This window comes from Danio aesculapii, chromosome 1 (assembly GCF_903798145.1).
Source record: "Danio aesculapii chromosome 1, fDanAes4.1, whole genome shotgun sequence".
NCBI classification, from domain to species: domain Eukaryota; kingdom Metazoa; phylum Chordata; class Actinopteri; order Cypriniformes; family Danionidae; genus Danio; species Danio aesculapii.
Window position 1 is genome coordinate 11039289 of NC_079435.1, and position 20421 is coordinate 11059709.

The 20421-nt window shown below is 36.2% G+C and overlaps 1 protein-coding gene across 1 annotated transcript in view; it reads left to right on the forward strand.

The window, feature by feature from the left end:
- aimp1a (aminoacyl tRNA synthetase complex interacting multifunctional protein 1a) overlaps nucleotides 1-19380 on the forward strand; it is a 28792-nt gene extending 9412 nt beyond the window's left edge. Inside the window, exons 5-7 of the mRNA XM_056456578.1 lie at nucleotides 6095-6300; nucleotides 14331-14499; nucleotides 19136-19380. Of these exons, the coding sequence (XP_056312553.1) occupies nucleotides 6095-6300; nucleotides 14331-14499; nucleotides 19136-19302 (542 nt within the window). The 3' untranslated portion in view covers nucleotides 19303-19380. The remainder of the gene's footprint in view (nucleotides 1-6094; nucleotides 6301-14330; nucleotides 14500-19135) is intronic.
- The last annotated feature ends 1041 nt before the right edge of the window (nucleotides 19381-20421 follow it).

Below are 20421 nucleotides of genomic sequence, written 5' to 3' on the forward strand. Positions count from 1 at the left end.
AAACGTTTCAGAGCTTTGAGTTCGGTGCTAAATCTAATTATACTCACAGATTGTGAAATGAAATAAACTTTTAATACTGCAAACAACCTCATCTACCTTTACTTTTAAAAACTGTACTTGTATCTGAGACCTGGAAGAGATTGGTTTGTGTCAATATATCAAAATCAGATCTTTTTTTTTTTTTTTTTACCTTTCTTTATAAATTTTTACAAAAAAAACCATACAATATTTAAAAAAATAATAATAATAATGAAAATTACAGTTACAAGTTTATAAATACATGTACAAACACATGCAATATAAAAGTATCAAAACAATGGCGCTCATATAAATTACGAAGAAGTATTATCATAAACATTTTGTGACACCACGAAACAAACGATTGAGTGTAATATGAAATGAGAGACTTTTTTTTTGATCCATACAATGTAGAGCTGCAAGATTAATCAGAAAAAGATTGCGATCCCTTTTGACCCTACGCGCGATCTTAATTCAGCTTTTCTACGATTCAGCCAATTATATTTTTATGGTCAGGAGAGAAGCGTAAAGGCGGACGCACTAGTCTTCACAGCAACATGGACAACATGGACGCCTCCAAATGTCGTTAAAAGTGTCACATACTGTATTTCTAATGTATAATTCAACCAAAAATGTAATTTCTGTCTTAATGTAATAATGTAGTCGCGGTTGCTAAATCACACGTTTGTTTACTACAGAGAGGACGCACACGTGTACGATGATGTCTACTTTACTGAACATAGGCTGTGAAAATGGGTAATAAAGTTGTAAATTACATTCAGTTTGTTGCGCAGAGCGATCGATTGAGAGCGGCGCAGGAAGTGTGATTTCCATGTATGTTTTTTTTTCTCAAAGTGACGGCATCCATGAGTGTTGTGCATGAAAATAAATGTTTAACAGTGTCAGTGTAACTACTCTAGCCTATATAATGTTGAACAAAATGCAAGAGGGAATCTGATAAGGACAAATGACTAGCAAATGTCTCAAACATGATAATTCAACTTCAGAATTATGAATAGTTGTATTCTGATGTCATTACTTTATCGTGCATTAACAAACAGGACAGACTTAAAGTCTATTCAAGTCCACCAAGTCTATACAAACTGTAGCATTTTAACCAACAGTAGACCTGCACATAGGCCTAATATTATTGTTGTTTTACCATATGTTTGAGAAATAACAATAATAATGGCCTACTCATATTAACCTTTATTTTACATCTACAGAATCGTGATTCTCATTTTAGCCAGAATCGTGCAGCTGTAATACAATGCATTTCGCCATATTGCACAGCCCTATGCAAATGATTCACACTTTTAAAGGGATAGTTCACCCAAAAATGAAAATTTACTCACAGTTTGCGCACCCTCAAGGGGTTCAAAACCTTTATGAGTAACCATTGACATCCACAATTGGAAAAACAAATACTATAGAAGTCAATGTTTACATGTTTCCAACATTTTTCAAAATATCTCTTTTTGTGTTCAATAGAAAAAAGAAGCTCCTAAAGCGGAGTAAATACAATTAAACCAATGACAGAATGTTCATTTTTGGGTGAACTACCCCTTTTAATTACTAATAGGAACATAAATGAGAAAAACATTTCGCTACGTGTGCAATCCCATTTCTAAAAACCTCTTTATCCTACTCTCATAAATAATGAAGTGTAATAAATGCATTTGGAAAAGCTTGATGGTGTTTAAAAAGAGACTGTAAGTGAATGTTAGGTTAAACTACAACCAGATCTGAAGGCAAACCAGCCTTAAAGACGTCACTGATGTCTTCAGGGTGTCAGTTTTCTGAATACTTGTACCCTAAAGGATAGAGATTATGAAATGAGTCGATTATTATAAAAAAAGATTTTCATTTCAAATAATTTAAGTCCCTTCAACTTGGGAACACTCTGTTCATATCTCAGTACAGATCATTTTTTGGTAAATTTGTGGGCTGAGGAAAAACAAGTTAAGTTGTGCATTTCTCTGACATTCCTGTGGGCAAGATGTTCTATAATTCTCGGATTTTCTTTTTTAGTTCAGCGTTGGTGATTGCTGTGTTTCGGTGTGGATGAGCGCTTCTCTTGCACCTGTATTTGACATGCATTTTTTTTTTTTTTGATGATGATTATTCGCATTATAAAGGCTTTAGGGAATCTTGGCGCAATTTCTGATAGACCTACATTCGAGCTGCGCGATTAATCAAAATCAAAGCGCTGTGATAATAAACCACATAATGCTGTGATTTGAATTAATTATATAAATAGTCGTGGTGTTTTAAAGTGAAGGGTCGCCTGCTAAACTATTTTTCTTTCTTTAAGCTTTTGGAATTAGAAGCATATTTAACAGCTGATGATGAGTTTACGTGTAACTCAAGATGTTTTTCAGAGGAAATTAAAAGGGTGGCCTTGCAGTGCTGCGTGAATGTGAATAGTTATGAAAGAAATATTTTTACTGGCAGTTTTTCCCAATAAGGTGCATTTTGGCACTCTCTGTTCTTCAGACGTTAAAGTTACAAAATTAAATATCTCTATAAAATAAAAATAGTTTACAGTTAAGAAAATCTAACTTCTACGGCCAAAATGAGGGAAGGGAACTAATTTTAATGACATAAAACATAGTGTTTAGATATGTCTCATGGGGAAACAAACTGTAAGTGATTAATAGTAATAATATCATTAATTAATTGATTAAAATTGATTACAATTAAAATATATTATTATAGAATTTTACTTCAAATATTGAAATTTTAGTTTGATTCTAGATTGATTTTCATTAATAAATTATTATTATTATGTTTTAATTTTGTGCTCTCAAATGATTAATCATAATTAATTGCATAAGATATAAGCTTGTTTTTCATAATATATACATGTATATTACATGTCTAGCTATCCATCTATCTGTCTATATACACAATATATATAAATATATTATCTATCTCTCTCTCTCTCTCTCTCTCTCTCTCTCTCTCTCTCTCTCTCTCTATATATATATATATATATATATATATATATATATATATATATATATATATATATATATATATACACACACACACACAAATATTTTATACTATATTCACAAATATACAAATATTTACACCATACACACAAATATATTTCCTAAATATGAACTTTAATTTGGATGATTAATTGCGATTATATTATTATATTCAAACTGTTTAAAAAAAATATGTCATGCTCAATGTTGCTTTTATTTATATTAAATATTAGGGGTGTAACGGATCACGGTTGATCCGTGAGTCAGAGATCACAACCCACGGTTCAGAACACACGTGACCTGCAGATTAATTTAACTTTTTTCACTTTACTAAATTTGTAACGATCGCAGAAAGATCGCCTCTCGCGTCATTCAAATCACATGTATGAAAGCATTTAGGCTTTCCTGTAAAATATAATGATGATGGAAGAAGTCTTGTTAGGTTATTCGGGTTGTGGTGGGTTTCTTAGGTTATTAAAGGTGTTTTCTGTCACTGCTTGTTTAGCCTGCATTAATGCATCCAGTGTAAGCTGCAGGATTAATTATTAAAAGATCAGGATCTTAACACCCACACAACATAAATTACAAATGATGGTGATTTGCATATGTATATTTATCTTTTCAATCGCTGCATTCAAATCTGTGCTTGAAAAACGCAAAAATCTTTTCAAAAAAGTCTTTAGTATACAAACTGTCAAATAACACAGGAGTACTGGGGTAACAGTTTATAATTTAGATAAAACCACTGATGTTTATGTTAAAGATTAAAATCACCATCATAGGCATTTAACTTGATGCTCAAGAGTGAAAGTATTAGGCAGCAATTACATTATTTAACCAATAGGTTGTAAAAAGCAGCCATCAAAAACATGCCACTGAATAATTCTTCAAAAATTATACAAGTTTTATGAGTGAATAACTGAATCATTTATTGAAAATAAGACAAAAAATAAAAAGCGGTTGTACAAATTATAATATTAGATTTATGCATGTAGCGTTATCAGCAACAGTAGTAGTAACAGTGAATTTTTCACGGTTCTGAATATTTTACTATTTATTTTTATTCAGCTGATTATTTCTTTAGTTTATTTTTAATAAAATTACAGGTTCTAAGTTCTGTTTCTTAAAATCAAAAGTGTTTTGCAGTTCTGTTTTTGTAAGAAATGGAAAGCAAATTACTGTTGTCTCCTGCCCTTTTTTGCTGATCCTAAAAATGGTCTGATCCGTGACTTAAAAAAAACATAATTTGATGTTAACCTATGAGATCTGTGATTTACACCACTATCAAATATGTAGTAAAACAGTAATGTTGTGAAATAATATTCGAAAAAGTAACCTTTTATTTTAATAATTACTATTTCATTTTTAAAAAAGTCATTTATTCCTGTTATTTAAAAAAAAAGTCATTCGTCAAGCATGGTTTAAATGATCCTTCAGAAAACATTTTTCAGAAAAATATTGATCCTTCAGAAAAGTATTGAAAACGGTTGTGCTATTAATATTTCTGTGGAAACAGTGATTCATTTTATTTATGGTCCAGTGAGGCATACAAAATCCAAACCTCCAAGTACTGTGGTGCTTTGTTTCTAACAAAATACTCGAGACTATTTATGCTTGTAGACAGTATGTCCAACACAGTCTCCCCGATCCCACAAGTCCAAAAAGCAGTGATAAAATTGTACCATTTTCAAATCACCCGAGTGATTAGAAACAAACAGCACACTTAACTGAAACCACTGCTAGCGCTGTTTTTGGGGAAAGCTCGGAAACAGAACGGAGATGACAAGGCGACATAACATTCACTTGTGGACTTTTAAAAGCATCTCAACAGCTCCCCAAGGAACAATATGCACAAGTTTAAAAATAACTTTCAAAGAGCTGCATTAAAAACACCTCACAAACCAAAAGCACATTTCCTCCAGATAGACATTTACTACAATAAAAACCCAGAATCACAGGGTGTGCTGAGGTCGATTCCGTGGGTGCGTCACAAATCACATACTTACGCACTATACTACACCATTTTATAGGATACATTGCATAAGTGGTGTATTTACACTGAAAATTCCCCCCAAAATTAATGCACTTAAAATACCCGAATGATACTCTTAATGGTCGCACCTTTGCTCATGTAGTGGAAGGGGCGAAGCCATTGGCCACTAAGGTTTGATTACTTTGTGTCCGTCTCAATCTGAATCCTTGTTCAGTAGTCAGTGCAGTCATTAGGTCGACAGCCATTTTAAGTCCTGTCCTAATCGCTACATTTTTCCAGTGCACTAAAACATTCATGTTCTAAAAGGTCCCACAATGCACCATGAAAATCAGGGCGCATCAATATGCACTATGCACCCTTAACGGAAGTTAGGAAGTGTGAAATATGAATAACGTGACCCAAATCATCAAGCATAAAGGCGAAAGAAAGGCGTTTTTTCCAAAAAGAAAATTCTAAATAGGCAATTCTAAATCGAAACTCTAAAGGCAACTCTAAAGTTAAAGGCAAAATGATTAGCGCTCCAGTGAAATTTGCGTTCTTTTAAAAATATTTAAAGTGCTGTTTATTGAGGAGAAGATTTTGTTCAAAACAACTCTCTGAAATGGCCCCTTTTAAGGCTTTGATCCAAAATGTGCCATTTTGGTGACTGTCGCTTTAAATTCAAATGAGATTGTGAGATGAGAATTCTACAAATTCCTGTGCATCAGCAGAGTGGCAGATTCAAAACAGGACTAAGAAGAAAGTTGGCTCAGAAGAAAGTAGTCTATGAAAACTATGGTGTGCATCTTAAAACTCATTAAACACATTTAAAATGCATCTTTGAAGCAGGTTTGGCGAAAACAGACGGTGATATTGGACGGCTGCTTCTCACTCACTGTTATTTATACTAATGAGGGAGAGCGCATCACTAATGGGTCGGGCTTTCCCTCTCTGATGACACGTACAAACGATAAAAAATAGAATTAATACATTTTAGAGGCCGGCTATATTCATACATTAAACATTTGACTTCTGCATAATAGGTCTTTGCATTCTGATTGGCTAACACAAAAATATCTAAAAGGCAAGTTGTGGTGTTTTGGTGCAGGTGAGAAGAAAGAGAAGAAGGCAGTGGCGCCTCCTCAGGAAGATGCGAAAGTGGACGTGTCTCGACTGGATCTGCGAGTTGGCCGAATCATCAGCGCAGAGAAGCATCCTGACGCAGACTCGCTCTATGTGGAGCAGGTGGATGTGGGTGAAGCGGCTCCACGCACTGTGGTCAGCGGACTGGTCAAACACATCCCTCTGGACCAGGTAATAACTTAGACTTGACTATCATGCCAGGTTTGAGTAACATGTATTAATTTTTTTTTTAAGACGATAATAATTTTTTAAAATTGATTTATCATTTTTATTTAATTATATTTAATGCTTTAAAATTAATTATAATAATTTTAAGATTTATAAAATGGAGCAAATAATTTATTGCATTTATTCAGTAATTAACTGTCAAAATTAGCCCTCTTGTGAAATGTATTTTTCAAATATTTCCTAGATTTAACAAAATTTTTACAGTATTGAAATAAAATAATAATATTCTGTAGTATTCTGAACACTATAATAGACTAAAGACTGTAATTCTGAAGACTATAATATTCTTGCTTAGCATAACTGAGTACACCTCATTTTGAAAATGAATATTTTTATTCATTTCTCAGTGAATATAGGCAATTTATTTTGGTGTATTTAAACAAAACAGATTTGTTAAACAGATATATTTATTCAAATAATATTTTAGTCACCAAACATGTTTAGAAATTGAAAGATAAAACAATTACATTGACGCAAAATATTGCAAAAAAAATAAAAATAACAAACTACAAAAATTCAGCTTAATTTTTACATTGTTTTTGCTTCTCTTGATTTTTCTTCTTTTTTAAAATTTGTATTTAATATTTTTCTATAACATAAATTTCAGTGTACTAGTTTTTGTACAGTGCACTGAACCTTAAACAGTATTGTAAATAAGATCATTGATTTAAATAAATATTATTTTAAAGGAACATTTTTAATCACATACATTGATTACATAACTATAATGCAATCAATAGAACAAATTAAAGGTACAGTAGGTGATAGTCTTCAGAAACGTTTTTGTTGTGCTGGTTGAAAGTCTCTTCACATTCCAACAGTAATGCTTAAAGTAAATGATCTAAATGTGTTTATATGCATTTTTATATTCTGGGTAATTCAATTCACCTTTATTTGTATAGCGCTTTTACAATTTAGATTGTGTCAAAGCAGCTTCACATAAAAGATTATAGTAAATTGAATCAGTGTAGTTCAAGGGTAAGGCTTAAGATTTAAATATGTTCATCCAATTAAAAATTGTTGGGCCGATAATTCCTAATTCTGATTAGTAGCTCCAAATGTCTGTCAACAAATGTAGATTTGTACAACTGAGCACTCGTTCACGTAGATCCACCATTTGCATGTGTACGCGCGCCACGGTCACGTAGACACGAATGACAGTGGTAAAAACAAATGCTGAATCAAAACTTTTTAAATCCTGAATCAATATTGGAGTTACTTTTGCACGCTGGAGGAATGATAACACAATGGCTAAAGTATTTCTTTTAGACAGGTAATGTTATGTTTTAAAACTCTTTTAGTCACGCAAAGCTGATGTAGATTGTGTTGTGTTACGAATGTGTTATATGCACATAAGTGTTGTTCAACCACTGAAATCCTCCAGTGAAAGATTAGTGTGACTATTTTCAGTTTCATAAGGGACCTTTTACAGCACCGATAATGTAGATTTTTATTTATTTAAATAACAAAACATAAGTAAATAGTGCTATTCTGCCTAGCCTGCTTTACTGTGCTAAAGTTGGTTTTCACATTGCATTGATTCATTTTTGAACAACGACAACCTGTGACACGCTCCCTATATTGTTCACTGTGCTACTCCGAATATTCAGTCTGAAAGAGCATGCAAGTATGCCTTAGTGATAAGTGTAATTCCTGCACGCTGCCGGCCAATCACTAAGCATGCAGAAGTGGCTTTAGACAAAGCGTGTGAGAGAGTAAGACCAGCGATCCTTGCATGCATGAAATATTGCACACATTATGACAAGCTCTGCTTGGTAACTACACAACTGAAAACATGCCAGATATAATAGTTTTTCATTCAGAATTGTAGTATTATAAAGTATGATAAAGTTTTCTAATTGACGAATGACATTATCTAGTGGGTCTCTGTCATCTTTAATGTGCGCATTCGTGTGATTTCAGGAGGATTGGCTTTGGACGGCAGGGGAAGGATTGTGTTTTAAACATATTATGCTAACCGGTTAGCATTTAGGCAGATCACCTACTGCACCTTTAAACTGGAATGTTGTAATTCATTCGGTAGTAACTACAGAATTTTTCAACACATTTCTAAACATAATAGTTTTAATAATTTCTAATTACTGATTTTTTTTTATCCTTGCCATGATGACAGTAAATAATATTTGACTAGATATTTTTCAGGACACTTCTATACAGCTTAAAGTGACATTTAAAGGCTTAACTAGGTTAATTAGGTTAACCAGGCAAGTTAGGGTAATTAGGCAAGTTACAGTATAATGATGGTTTGTTCTGTAGACAGTCGAAAAAAAAGGGGCTAATAATTTTGACCTTAAAATGGTTCATAAAAATTTTTAAACTGCTTTTAATCTATCCGAAATAAAACAAAAAAAGACTTTCTCCAGAAGAAAAAATATTATCAGACATACTGTGAAAATTTCCTTGCTCTGTTAAACATAATTTGGGAAATATTTAAAAAAGAAAAAAAAAATCAAATGGGGGGCTAATAATTGTAACTTCAACTGTATAAATATAAATAAAAGTGTTACTTTTTTTCACTATATTGAAATGAAAAACACAAAAAACAAAAACTAAATGCATTGCATCATTTACAAAATATCAAAAAAAAAAAACCAAGCTAGTATTTACGAGACAGTGTTTTGGACTAGTCTGAAGTAACGTGAGCGCAGTTAGTCTTGCTACTGTACCCAACAGCGATCTTTGTTTGCCATAAAATGAATGCAGCTTTTGTTGATTAGGTGTTATGTGTCAGAATATTGTGAAGGGGGATATTTCAGTTTTACTGTTTCATATAAAACGTCTGCACTACTACGATTCATGCAGGTCCATAAACCTGCTCCATGCACACAGCTCAGTCTCTTGTGCTTTATTTTCCAGAGCCCCAAGTTTACGATTTGTTTAGGGGATTCCTAGCAGCTCGTCAGAAATTCTAATTACACCAATAAAACGCATCTGTTTCCTTCATTCGTTTAATTACGTTCGGTTCCCCCCAAATCTCTGGTTATGACTGCATCACGGTTGCTTTAAGTATGTTTGTGCATTTATAGAGTTGAAATAATAATGAACGTCCACAGTTGGTTGCGTACAGGATTTTGGACGTAGATGAGATGAGATTAGCTTATTGCATGTATTAAGTTTATTAATTTTGTTAGGGGGTCTGTTTTGTTCTGCATCCCTTGTTCTTAGTCATAAAAACGAATTATTCCGCTGTTATGAAGTTTCCCAGCTGTTCCTCATAACACGGTATCTTGTTGATGTTTTTGGACCATTGCATAATTTTGCTTTCTGCCATGCAATGAGTTCAGGTCAATTTTTTTTTAAGTTTGCCATTTAGGTATGGAAAAAAGCAAGCACAACATTCAGAAAGTGGCATTTAGATGAACATGTGCTTCATTCTTTTCTCTCAATAACAAAATAAACACGGGTATATGAAAAAAAGCGGTGAAAAAACAGTAGTTAAGAAAGCATGTGATCACATAGATGCACAACAAGTGTTTTTTATTACACAGCTGTCTGGAATACTCACTTCTGATTGGCCAGTCACGACATTCCAAGGCATGTTATTCCCAGCTAACAACCTCTAAATAACGCAGGCTCATCTGGGAACTTTAAATCGCCTTGAACGTCAGTGGATACGTTCAATTCCTTACATCCACATTCATTTGTATCTGCTTGTTTGTCATGAATTATATGTAGGTTAGTATATGATTTATTCAGCCAGTTTCGTTTTTGTTAGCTTTGCATTTTTGACTGTTTGGTGCCATCTTGTGTCTGAATTTATGCATAGGTTAGTGTGTGCCCCATCAGCTGTTTTCCTTTCTGTCAGCCTTGCGTTTAATTAAAGATTTAACCATTTCACCCGTGATTAAGTACTCCAGCTGACCCTCCTGCGTGACTTTTTTTATTGTGACCGTTACCTATTGGCCATTGCGTTCTAAAATTCCCAAGGTGACGTGTCATTTTTATCACATCATATTTATTTATTATTTTATTCAGAAAAATATGAAAGTAAGTAACTGTTTATCTGGGAGAGGAATAGAAAAAAATTCTAGTTACATAAACTGTGTATCGTGAATCTAATTGAGTAAAGCACATCGTCCAGTTATATTGAAAAATAATTATTATTGCCATCTCCAAAGACATCCGTGTGTATTTTACAAACTTTAATGGTATGTTTTGTTTGTAGCTATGTGTATTTGAATGTCTGAAACCTAAAATAAATGTTGTTTGAGCAGTTGATGACAATCTAATCACACCGGTGTGATTGTACGCTTTAGGGAGCAGCTGAGGCTGATCACACCGGTGTGATCATATACGTGAAAGGGTTAATAAACTATCATGTTTTGTGGCAAATTTATATATTGTGGCAAGTAGCTGCAATATAAATGGGAGAAAGTACATCCAGGATGGTTGTTTTTACCGAACCAGTTTCTAGAGTAAATCAACTCACAAGTGCAGGTTTTATGATTAAACAATAGCATGATTTTAAATCGCAGCTTAATTACAAAAGGCAAACAAAGGGGAAAACTGATTTCATTTCAAAACTGCTTGAAACAAGAAAACTGCAAGGAAACATCTAGATCACAGGTGTCAAACTCAGTTCCTGGAGGGCCACAGCACTGCACAGTTTAGTTCCAACTCTAATTAAACACATCTGATCAAACTAATTGAGTCCCTCAGGCTTGTTTGAAACCTGCAGGTAAGTGTGTTGGAGCAGGGTTGGAACTAAACTGTGCAGGGCTGCAGCCCCTCCAGGAAGTGAGTTTGACACCCCTGATCTAGATGTTTCTTTTCCCAAATTCACTTTGAAATCATAGTTTTGATATCCACATGAAAAACATTATCTGATTCTTAAATGTTCTTCTTGCTCTAGCAAAACCTTTTTTAAATGCGCATCTGCTCTGTGTAATGTATTGCGTCATGTGGAAGCTCAGATCAGATCAAAATATTTTTTTCATTTAAAAAAATAAGACTTGTTTTCTGTTATGAAACAGATTTATGATAAAACGATCAAGTTTATGAAGTCAGACAGAAATGAAATGTTAAATCATTTTCAGACCTTGCTTGCAGATATTTGTACAGTTTTAATCATTAACACTTGATTGTGTGCAGTATCTTAGAAAACAAGACTTTATGTCATCGTTTATGTTCCGATATTTTAGTACAAAACAAAAATACAGAGTAAGATGCACATTTTAAGCACTTAATGCAACATTTATGATTTTATATAATTTGTAAAAGGATAGGGCAACACGATGGCTCAGTGTTTAGTACTATCGCCTTACAGCAAGAAGCTCGCTGGTTTCCCAGCTGGGTCAGTTGGCATTTCTATGTGGAGTTTGCATGCTCTCCCTGTGTTGGCGTGGGTTTCCTCCAGGTGCTCCGGTTTCCCCCACATTCTAAAGACATGCAGTATAGGTAAACTGGATTAACTAAATTGGCCGTAGTGTGTGTGTGTGTGTGTGTGTGTGTGTGTGTGTGTGTGTGTGTGTGTGTGTGTGTGTGTGTGTGTGTGTGTGTGTGTGTGTGTGTGTGTGTGTGTGTGTGTGTGTGTGTATGAATGTGAGTGTGTATGAGTGTTTCCAAGAACTGGGTTGCAGCTGGAAGGGCATCCGCTGTGAAGGGCATTTGCTGGATAAGTTGGTGGTTCATTCCGCTGTGGCGACCCCTGATGAATAAAGGGACTAAGCCGAAGGAAAATGAATGGATGAATGTAAAAGGATAAAAGGCTTTTTAAGACCTGCTCTGGAAATAACTATATGACAAAAAGTGATGGCAACAAATGTTTTTGTTTTGTATTTGAACTACATTTTTTAAGTTATACAATGTGTAACTTAATATTTTTAGTCAGTTTGACTCACGTAATTTCCGGTAACTAGAAAGATTCATTTAATTCAACTAAAATTAAGGCAGCAACAATTGTTTTTTATCCTGTGCAGGAATTTTCGAACAGAAGAAATTAATTAGAGAAGATTTCCAGATGAAAGAAAGTCAAACGTAATACGTAACCGCCATAGACTAATAGCTTGAAAGTGTTGACCTGTAGGAGAGAACATTCTGCCAAAAAAACTCTTTTGGCCTCGAGGGTGGCATGGTGGCTCAGTGGTTAGCACCGTCGCCTCACAGCAAGAAGGTCACTGGTTTGAGTCCTGGCTGGGCCTGTTGGCATTTCTGTGTGGAGTTTGCATGTTTTCCCGGTGTTGGTGTGGGTTTCCTCCGTGTGCTCCGGTTTCCCCCACAGTCCAAAGACATGCACTATAGGTGAATTGGACTAAACTAAATTGGCCGTTGTGTATTTTTGTGAATGAGTGTGTATGTGTGTTTCCCAGTACTGGGTTGTGGCTGGAAGCGCATCCGCTGCATAAAACGAATGCTGGAATAGTTGGCGGTTCATTTCGCTATGGCGTTCTCTGAAATAGAGACTAAGCCAGAGAAAAATAAATGAATGAGATTTTGGACTGATTAAGTCCCCATGAAATCATGTGTTTTTGACCACGAGGACCGGATCAACCTGTCGCTAACATCAGATCAACCAAAAGTAAATCACAACAATCCAGTCAGTCCCTTATGTACTTAAATAAAGTCCTGCGCTATATTTAACTTTAATGGACCCTTTTCACATTTCTGGCTTTCTCAGTAGTCAAAGTCGTCAAAGTTTGTAAACTTACAGCGCAGTGAATTGGGAGAGCACAACAAATGATTTTTTACAATCCTATTTACTGAAATAATAAAAGAAAAACTCCACAATAGTGTTATCAAGACTTTTTAGAAAAGGGGAAAAATATTGTGAGACTGATAACAGCAGCCAGAAGAGAGAACAACGTCAAATTTACTGTACTGTTGGGCCGACGGCTGATAGACATCACGATGCTGAGCCGGCATTGCGATCCTCTGCCCTATTGCCGACACAGCAGCAACCCGCTCACAAAAAATACACACTGAGGCCTGGTTTACACTAATACGTCTTAGTTTTAAAATGGCATTTTAGAACAAAACCGATCCACATCCACACTGGCGTTTCATCTCGCATTCCTGAAAAGCCCTCCTTCCACACTATACCGCTGAAAACGCACATCACGTGACCACACACACACACACACACACACACACACACACACACTCTCTCTCTGTCATCCGCTCTAGCAAATGCACACGTCTAAGCTCCAAGCAGTCAGCTTTTAGCACAAATTCCCAGAGAGCAGTGCACGTCGGACAGTTTATCAAGGATGTACCGCTGGATCGCATCTCACTACAGTTGTTAAACATGATATTTTATTAATCTTGTCTTTATCTAACGACTCTTCTGTCTTTTGAATCTATCAGGTAACATGTCACAGCGTCAGTACACTGCTTCAATCTTTCACTTTCACGCTTGTACTTAGTCATTTTAGTGAAAACCTCAGATACTGTTGGTTGGTTCCTGTTGGTTGTGCACCTTTTTTACCAACCAAGTTTGTCGACGCCGTTATAACGACACAGATCCCTCTGCCTATTCATCCCAGAGTCCTGCCGAAAAAAGTGATTGATGTGGTAACTGTTCATTCATAATTAATTAAGTCACAGCAGCCTACGACGACAATGCCATTGTCCATCGCAATGTTTCACATTAGACATCGCATTATGCCAAATTGGTGGACATCGCCCAACCCTAGTTTACTGTCTTCCCCTATAGACATTTCATTAGAAACACCTCTCGTAAGCGGTAATTAGTTTTTTTGTTATTTGATGCAAAGATAACATAATACATATGTAAACACATAAATGTTCATACATTTGAAAAAAATCTAAATATTAAAGACTTTCAAGTATTCCAGATGCTGATGACCGTTAAATGCATCATAACAGTCTTGTGAAAAAAGTCTATAAATATCACAATATGCAGAAAAAAGATGATTCAAACTTAAGGCCAGCTCTAAGAAAACTGATCTGGATTCTTTGGCTGATCTGTAATAATTTTGTGTTCATTTCCTCAGATGCAAAATCGAATGGCCGTGCTCCTCTGCAACCTGAAGCCGGCTAAGATGAGAGGTGTTTTGTCCCAGGCAATGGTCATGTGTGCCAGCTCTCCAGAGAAGGTGGAAATCCTGGATCCCCCGAGTGGAGCCATGGCTGGCGACAGGATCACCTTCCAGGGCTTCCCAGGTAACATTTCATTTTTATACACAGACGTACTGCAATGAAATGCGATATAACTGGCCAATGGTCCAATGGCACTCACAGTCTGCTTGGTGGAGCCCATCTGAGAGCCTCATGCTGGTTTATTAAAGGAACAGCTCTCACAAGAAACAAAGTTCTGCTGTGATTTACTTGCTCTCTTAAGTGTTGTTTTCAAACTTTCTTTCTTCTTTGTGACACTAAAACGTCCTGTCGTGTGACATATGAGTGTCTTTTTTTCCCTGGGACACATTTCTTTAAAGAAAAGTCCCCGGAGCTTGACCAGAGACTGTCAGGCTCCAGATGGACAAGATTCTCCATAAAAATAACAAATCCATGCATTTATTGCATCCTCTATATCCACTAAGTCATATACTGTAAATGCTTGCCAGTATTCAAAGTGCATCTTTTGCCATAGCTATCAAACTTCACTGAATTGGATGAGACATTTGTATTATTGCACAAACCTGACCTGACACAATACGTCTTTAACTTTTTTGGGGAACAACAGAGCATCATACACTAAATAACATGGGATCATGCTATTCAAGTCTAGGGAGTCATTCTGAACAATAAAAATTAACCTCAGTACAGGATCAGATGTATGTTTCGTATTCTCCAAACTCCAAAATGAAGGTTGTGCGATATTTACCAAAGAGCTGAATCATCGCTATTATATCTTGAATCGATACTGAACTTAGTTTTGAACAGCAGATGTTGCTGTAGGCTAGTTTTTAACAGCAGATGTCACTCTAGGCTAGTCTTTAATAGCAGATGTCGCTCTAGGCTAGTCTTTAATAGCAGATGTCGCTCTAGGCTAGTCTTTAACAGCAGATGTCGCTCTAGGCTAGTCTTTAATAGCAGATGGCGCTCTAGGCTAATTTTTAACAGCAGATGTCACACTAGGCTAGTTTTTAAAAGCAGATATCGCTCTAGGCTAGTTTTTAACTGCAGATGGTGCTCTAGGCTAGTTTTAACATCATGTCGCTGTAGGCTAGTATTTAACAGCAGATGGTGCTCTAGGCAAGTTTTTAACAGCAGATGGCGTTCTAGACTATTTTTTAACAACTGATGTCGCTCTAGGCTAGTTTTTAACAGCAAATTGTGCTCTAGGCTAGTTTTTAACAACATATAGCGCTCTAAGCTAGTTTTTAACAGCAGACGTCGCTCTAGGCTAGTTTTTAACAATAGACGGCCCTCTAGGCTAGTTTTTTTACAGCTGATGGCAGTCTCGGATTTTTTTAACAACATATGCACTCTAGGCTAGTTTTTAACAGCAGATGGCGCTCTAGGCTAGATTTTAACAATAGACTATGCTCTAGGCTAGTTTTTAATAGCAGATGGTGCTCTACGCTAGTTTTTAACAACAAATGTGCCTCTAGGCTAGTTTTTAACCGCAGATTGAGCTCTAGATTAGGGCTGCGTCCGAAATCGCCCATTGGGTAATACATTTGAATTTACTACTTGACCGTTAGAAAAGTACATTCTATACATATGAATGTGAGTAGTATGAATGGAACTCGGACATACTACGGCCCAATCCCAATTCTATTTATGTACCCCTACCCTTTCCCCTTGGCCCTTACAACTGAGGGTTAAGGGGCAGGGCTTCAGAATTTACCCCTAAGAATTGGGACAGCACTACAGCACCTGCACACGTCATCATATGTCATTGCGATCTCTTGCTTCATGTGAGATCAGACGATCGCGACTGTTGTAGTTATTCCAGCTGTGCTGTTTTTTAGTATTTATCTTAAGGAAATCACTGAAAGCAAATTTTCATGTTATCATAATGATCTAATGTGGCAATAAGACCGTAACTGTGCTGTGTATTTACACCATGGCCATATTAATCAATGTAAACACACAAGCACAACATTAACATTATAACAGACACTGTAAAAAGCCCATTCTCAGCCACTAGACTTTTCTGACAGGGTATTCGAGTGTCATCGAGTGTCAGAATGTTGTGGGACGACTATACAGGAGTTATTAATAAGGATTATAGATCGCAAAATTTAGCGGAGGTTTTTTTGCTTTTTTTTTTAAAGCATGACGGTAAAACATGAGCGCGGTTATGAATATATTAAAACATTTGTTTGTTTGTTGTAAAAATTCGTAATAATGACAAAAAAATACTAATTTGTGGATCTCCTTACTTCTGAGTTCAGCAATACTGCCGTTGTGGCTGGTGTATACTGGGAAATTTTATTACCCCTTGGTTTTAAGTGTGGTCCTGAAAAATCTTCGTTCGAAGGGCTATTCACCCCTTCCTCTTAGCCCTACGCCTTCAAGCTAAAGAGAATTGGGACAGGGGAAGGGCTAAGGGGTAGAATTGGGATTGGGCCTACATCTGCCATTTTGTCATGATCACATGACCTACACGCTTCAGTTGCGTCGCTTCACTCCCATTCATGAATTCTCTCGCAAAGCATCATGGGATAGTGTAGCGTCCATCGGATGCGCACTTCAGAATCTCACCAGAAGAAGTAGGCCATGCAGGTATTTTCACATACAATTTTTTTAATTTCTATTAATTTGAACATAATACTCAGCTCGCATGCTGTTTTGCGTTCTATATAGTATAAAAGTATGCAATTTCAGACGTAGCCTAGTTTTTAACAGCAGGTGGCGCTCTAGTTAGGTTTGAATGGCAGATGGTGCTCTTAGCTCATTTTTAACAACAGATGGTGCTCTAGGCTAGTATTTAATCAGAAGATGGTGCTTAAGGCTGGTTTTTTAAACAGCAGATGGCGGTCTAGGCTAGTTTTTAAACAGAATATGGCGCTCCAGGCTAGTATTTAATCAGAAGATGGTGCTCTAGACTAGGTTTTAAACAGCAGATGGTGCTCTAGGCTAGTATTTAAACAGAATATGGCGCTCTAGGCTAGTTTTTAACAGCAAGTGGCGCTCTAGATCAGTTTTGAAAGGCAGATGGCGCTCTAGGATAGTATTTAAACAGAATATGGCACTCTGGGCTAGTATTTAATCAGAAGATGGTGCTCTAGACTAGGTTTTAAACAGCAGATAGTGCTCTAGGCTAGTATTTTAACAGAATATGGCGCTCTAGGCTAGTTTTTAACAGCAGGCGGCGCTCTAGGCTAGTTTTTAACAGCAGGCGGCGCTCTAGGCTAGTTTTAAAAACAGATGATGCTTAATTAATCTGTTTTTTATTAAATTATTTGAGTTTGTGAGTCTGTTCATAACAAAATGCAATATTAAACTTGTCTCCACCTACTGGCCTGCAGTTTTAATATTCACATTTATCCATCACAGGCCTAAAACGGCCAAGGCACCACCTAAAACACACAGTACCATTTAGTACCATAAACCCTAGTTTAATTATAATTACTGAATAAGTACTAAAATCTAGATTGTTTTGTCTTACTGAAAATCAGCTTATAATAACAAACATGCTTAATATACTCCAGCTGTATAAAATCATATTTTGATCAAAATAAATAAATTATACAATTTCTGTGAAATTTACACCATCTATGACTTCAGTGAGCGATATCTCCGCCAGGATGCAAATCTAGGCAAAAATTTGGGGGTTGATTTGTGTTGCCTATTCCAGCCTTTAAGTTCTTTGTTTTCATTTATATGAGCTAATATTATATTCCCATTACATATAAAAGCCAATTCCTCCGTGCTTAGGGGAACCTCACAAACAATCTGAATTTTATTTGCAAGCCATTAAATAATATGTTGGATCTGGCTAGAAAGAGATTTGGAGGAGTTTTTGTGGTCGAGCACAATAACTAATGGGAAAATTCCCAGGAATCGTGCGAATATGCAGTGCAGGGGAGGACCATCTGCACAGACACGAGAAGATAAATGTCAATTTCGCCTCCCATCTCTCCATTTTTAAACTCTTCATCTTTCCAGCTGCCAAAAAGTGTAAGATGTTGTCCCAGTGTTTTTTTCCCAAGTTATTCCCAATACAAAAACAAAGCACGTAGGAGGATTAAGGCAGTTCTCCAACTTCCTCCAGTTGTTGGGAGTCATAAAATGACCCAAAATGGTCCACAATCAACACAGATTATTACTGAGAGAGAAAGAGTACAAGCCACCAAATTCGTTTTATTAGGTTAATTATATTTTAACTTCCTTTTCTACGTTTTCTTCTTTTGTTTTGCCATACAATTGTTTAGTATTCTCAAATGTGACTCATTTTTTTTAATGATCAATTTTGTTGCTTCTTTTATTTTGTATTTACGGCGCTCTGAAACTTGCCATTAAAAGTAATGAGGACAGACCGTGACCTTTCTTGCTCCTTTCTTTCCTTCTCGTCTCGCATTTGGATTCTAGCAGTTATGATGGTTGTGGAAAGGTCAGCGGCTAAAAACCCAGGATCAGTGTCTGCATTCAAATCAAGCTTTTGACTTCATTGTGCTTTGATTTATGTCTGCTTCTTGTAGGTAGTAGCAAAAACAGGTGTCTTGGTCTGCTTTCCAAGAGTCCTTGACTGTTTGGAGCGCCCAGTTTTGGCTGGAATTAAGTGGAACATTCGGTTCGATTCAGACGCGAACGTTAATAACACTCGGAGTTGATTTCAAAACCGGCTTTTGTTTGGAGTCTTTTGGGGAAAAACTAATCAAACGCTCTGCTCTTTCTGGTCCAGGTGAGCCTGACAAGGAGCTGAACCCCAAGAAGAAAGTGTGGGAGCAAGTCCAGCCAGACTTGCTCACCGATGATCAATGTGTGGCCACTTACAAGGGAGTTGCTTTTGAGGTCACTGGCAAAGGAGTGTGCAAAGCTCAGACAATGAGTAAGAGCGGCATCAAATAGGAAATTTCCCCCTGTGAGAAAGCCTATTCTCTGACCTCTTGTGCTGTATGAAGGGATTAATAAAGTATTTGAATACTATTCTTTGTGTCTTTCTGTCTTTAGTTTCACGATTATAGTGGCCAAAATCATCACAGTTATTAGTATTGTTGCTGTTTTGTTAAAGTGACATAAAAATAAATCACAAATTTGCCATTCCAACCAATTTTTGCATCTAAAAATGAATCAAATTTGCTGCTTTATGCAATTTTGCGACAATCAACATACGTTTGTGTTATTCTATGTACATAGTTTTGTGTGTGTACAGGTTTATTTGGTTTACAGCAGTGGTCCTCAACCACCGGGCCACAGACCGGTACCAGTCCGTGGCTCAACATGAGATGAGGAACTGCCTATTTTCATTTTGATATTAACTTAATAGACACTAAAAATGTCGAGGCATCGTGTAGCTGCATATTCATATGATCGTCATCTTCACTATATGCATATTTATACCAAAACAGAGCCTATAACATAACTGCCTTTCATTTTCTTTGAAAAATATGAAACGTATCCTCTCTTTTGCTGAATATCAGTTTTAATAATCAGACAGACACTCCAACTAGCCACTTTGGCTGGTTAAAAAATTTTCCCAGATAATAATTCTTAAAAGCAGGGTTCGACAATAAGGATGGTCCAATATGCATGCAAAGGCGATCTTAGAATTGAGAAGCAACCCGACTGACAAAAATAATTGCGTTCGCAACTTCGCGAGCAAAGCAGGTGATTACCGAATGAGAGGATAATCACTTGCACTAATAGCTGAGGTGATGCGTGCGACTGTTTATAACGCGTGAGCGCTCCTGTTTCCTTGCGTGAAGCAACTGTGTCTAGAAACACAACTGATGAGATTGGTTCCCTTTCAAATAGACTAGACAAAAAGTGATGAACATGCATGCACAGTCTTGCTGCTTTCAAGATTTCCAGAGTGGACTTATTGTAAGCAGCGCCAGTGTCTTTCACTTTAACCATTCTTTGAACAGATTATTTATGGGTCTAACGTTAACCATGTGTGTGTGATCATCCTTTCATTATCACACAGCATGTTTTTTTTACCTGCTTTCTTTTTTTTTTTATTAGAAT